Source organism: Triticum urartu, chromosome 2 (genome assembly GCF_003073215.2).
Source record: "Triticum urartu cultivar G1812 chromosome 2, Tu2.1, whole genome shotgun sequence".
NCBI classification, from domain to species: Eukaryota; Viridiplantae; Streptophyta; class Magnoliopsida; order Poales; family Poaceae; genus Triticum; species Triticum urartu.
This window is the reverse complement of record NC_053023.1, coordinates 22,545,816-22,549,601: the sequence shown is the minus strand read 5'-3', so window position 1 is coordinate 22,549,601 and position 3,786 is coordinate 22,545,816. Positions and strand designations below refer to the sequence as shown.

General features: G+C 47.9%; 1 protein-coding gene across 1 annotated transcript; it reads right to left on the bottom strand.

The window, feature by feature from the left end:
- Nucleotides 1–2,712: 2,712 nt before the first annotated feature.
- LOC125540766 (dirigent protein 21-like) lies at nucleotides 2,713–3,504 on the bottom strand. The gene has a single exon (XM_048704331.1). The coding sequence runs from the start codon at nucleotides 3,294–3,296 to the stop codon at nucleotides 2,778–2,780; it is 519 nt and encodes a 172-aa protein (XP_048560288.1). The 5' UTR covers nucleotides 3,297–3,504; the 3' UTR covers nucleotides 2,713–2,777.
- Between the last annotated feature and the right edge of the window lie 282 nt (nucleotides 3,505–3,786).

The following is a 3,786-nucleotide window of genomic DNA, read 5'->3' as shown; positions in this document are numbered from 1 at the left end:
ATTACAAGCCGAAGGCGCGCCTCCGTCATCGCTCCTTCCTCGTCTGAGCGGAGCAAAACCAGTTGTAGTAGACAGTCGAAAGTCATCATGCGAAGGCCCCAAAGGACCAGCGCACTAGAATAGCAATCACTGCCGATAAAGAATAGCGTAGATTGAAAGGATCCAAACCAAAGAAATACAAACGTAGACTAACGATGACCAGACTCGAACAAATCCATTAAAGACAGATCCATCAATTCCACTTGATTATATAAACTCCATGTAAGCTGGTTAACAACCAAAAAAGACCGCCGTTATGTCTGTATTGTACATTACATATAATCAAAGATTTTACGACATCGCTTAATTGTAATCTGCTATGGGTCTAGACGTGCCACAGAATAGTAACATTGCGAACTTACATTATTGTGACATACAAAAGTAGCGTCTTTACACGTAGAACAATTGATCTTTAGTTACAGCTACAAGTTACAACTACTTCCTCCGTTTCAGTTTACAACTCCTGCGCGTATACCTAGGTTATCAATTTTATCACTCTAATATAAACTATATAACACAAAAAATTTACCGTTTGAAAATTGAACATTTGAAGTTTATATTGATATATTTTTTTGTAATATATGCCTTGTATTAGGTTGGTCGAATTGATGACCTAGAGGTACACGCACATCCTGTAAACTGAGAGAGAGGGAGTATCAAATATCCTTATCCTCAAAAAATAAAAACCATCACATATCCTGCAAACTGAGCGTAGCTCAGATGGTCATGTCCCTTTTAGTAAACTATAACCCACCAGGGTTAAAGTCCTAGATTTGTCATTCGTGATCGCAATTTTAGTGGAAGGAGACTTCATCAGTCTCTTAGTTAGGGGTGGGCATATAAACCGAAGACCGAAGTACCGAACCATAAAAACCAAGACCGAAACCGAGAAGTTCGGTTGTTACTTCGGTCAAAGCTTGTGGAAAACCAAAGTAGCTTCGGTAAATTCCATCATGACCGCCGGTCACCCGAAACAACCGAGATATGTTATACGTGCATGTGTATGTAGTCAAGAATCCGAGAAAAAGCCCACCTAATTGCCTAACTCCATGGCCCTTGGACAATTCAGGCCCAAGATCTCGCGTGATGGATAAGCTTGGATGCTTTAACCTAGCCGCCAGCGTTCCCTTCAAAAGAAAAAAATAACCACCTGCCGTTGCGATGAGTCATAGTGATAGGATGCGCGTATGTGCATTCATAGGGGTGAATATATATACGTATGTATGGGCGCCTGCCTTTGAAATGTATTAGAAAGAAGGGCGAAGACAAGCGTAGGCAGACCGGCGCTACGGTTAGGCTGGTCGCACGTAGTCCATCGGATTTTGTCCCGCGTAGCCATCCGGTCCCTACACCCACGTCATCCTATCTTCTTCCTTCCCACTGATTCGTCCCAAAATCATAGGTCTGGCCGAGTCCCTACTTCCCGCGTCTCTTGCCACATCCCCTCACAAGCTCCAGTGGCTCGTCGCAGCTGCCCTTGCCCTCTAGTCATCGCACACAACCAACGCCGAAAAAAGCAGGACCGCCGCTCCACGCAGTCGTGACGCTTGCAGCACGTCCCTCTTTGGGTTGCACAAAAAACTTTTGCTGCCATGGTTGCAACTCTGTTGCCGACTTGTTCCAGCACTTGGCATCGCGATAGCAGCAGCGCCGGTCCCCAACCCCCACGCACCACGGTCGCCGGCACCATGGCTCGCTGGTTGAAACTCCCTCCATCACCTGTTCTAACTTGTTTGCCACCGGCTGCAGCTTTTTTACGATGGATTGATGCCTTACCACTGGCTCCCCCCTCTTTGATTCAAGCTTTTTAGGTGGCAGGTTGTAGCTTTCTAGGCTGCCGGTAGTATCATTTGGATCTCTCGGTTGAAGGTTTCGGGCTAGGAGGTTCTCTAGCAAAAATTTGTCGAGCGATCAAACAACTCCGCTCCATGGTTGCAGCTCTGTCGACAAATGATTGCCGCTTTCCGGCCTGGGGGTTCCATCATCACCACCCGGTTCTAGTGTCTCCACCATCGTTGCAGCTTCACTAGCCCGCCAGTTCCAACATAACCGCCGAGCGGTTGCAGCTTTGTGGTCAATTGTTGTAGCGTTTTGCTGCTGCCGGTGTTGGTGGCTGATTCCAGCACATGGGCATCGTCGTCTCATGTGCTGGATGATTCCCTGTTGCAGCAAAAAAAATGGCACATTCCACTAAGCCAAGAGCATCTCCCGTGTCTCCTGAGCTAGCTCGCCGTTTCCAGCTACGGTGACTGTCCCACCCCTCACAACGCCTAGCCTGAGGGGATGGGTGATGATGTGGGAGGGAAGCAGGGAAAATTGATAAGCTTCTTGGTGTCAGAGAGGTTGTGGCGGCGGGTGAGTTCACCTGAGGGAAAGGCGTGCATGTCCGTCGGTGCTTGGGGAGAAAGGAGCTGTGTGCGGGAGAGAAAAATGGGTGGAGCAGAGAAGAGGTGGGAGGATAACTTTAAGCGTGGGACCCGGGAGATGCATATTGTGGGTGCACACGACCGGCGCAACGCTTGGTTGGTCGGCCGGTGTTTCACAGAAAAAACTCTTTATTTCCATGTTCTGGAAAACGTTAAAGCACAAGAGTAATGACATAAATACATATTCTTTGAGCATTTGAGTAAAGAAAACATATTATATTTAATTATTAGTTATAGCATCTCAGAATGGTCATATTCATTATTTAATAAATACTCATAACTTTAACAACAGCCGATTGATCGTCCGATCTACTAGTGGCGGATGAAGACGTTGTACTCGACTGTGGCGTCGCCGGTGCTAATGTTGAAGGCGTACGTTGTGCCCAGCGCGTACCCACGGGCCCAACGGAAGATGCCGGTGCCACCGATGACAGGCATCTCGCGGACGGCACCGGACGCCGCTGAGTTCCGGCCCATGATGGCGACGCTGCTGCCATTGTACCTGCTGCCCGCGGTGAAGACTAAGTTCATGTTCATGAGCACAGCCAGTTCGTCCTTGTCGGAGCTGACGTACATGCCCTGCGCGCGCCCCACCAGCCTCGACGAGTTGAGGTCGGGCCCGTCCGTGAGCGCGTCATCGATGACATACACCCCGCCGAACAGGGTCTTAGAGGAGTTGGTCGACGGGGAACGCGCCACCTCCACCGCCGTCAGGCTGGGCCCGCTGTATACGTCGTGCCAGTACACCTTGATGTGCGTGGTCGTCTCCTGCTCCGATATGGCCGTGGCGGTGACGGCTAAGAGGAGGGCGAGGAAGAGCGCGACGACCATATTGCAAGCTCTGCTGTTGCTTACCTGCAGCTGCCGGCCGTTGCGATACTAGTAGTTGGCTAGTTGCCCATAGATAGCGTGTGCGTGTATCTATATATTAGGCTCGCATGCGTGTGCTTGGAGAGAGCAGGTTCAGCATGAACCCGTATGTGGCATGTTGGGACAGTTGAACTACACAATGATATATTTCCATGGCGTTGCGTGTTTGGATCATCACATGTGTCTTTTTAATTAATATGCATAACAGTAGCATAACCTACTCCCTTAGTTTCTAAATATAAGTCTTTCTAAAGATTTCACTATAGACTAGTCCATCTGTTTTAAAATAAATGACTCAACTTTATACTAACTTTGTATTAAATTAGTGTAAAATTGAGTTATCTATTTTAGAACGGAGGAAGTACATACGAAGCAAAATGAGTAAACCAATACTCTAAAAAACCGTCTATGTAGATACGAGTGTAGTCTCTAAAAGGACATATATTTACGA

What these genes read in the sequence shown, in the direction of transcription:
- LOC125540766 (XM_048704331.1), bottom strand. Translation starts at nt 3,296, where the DNA reads ATGGTCGTCGCGCTCTTCCTCGCCCTCCTCTTAGCCGTCACCGCCACG.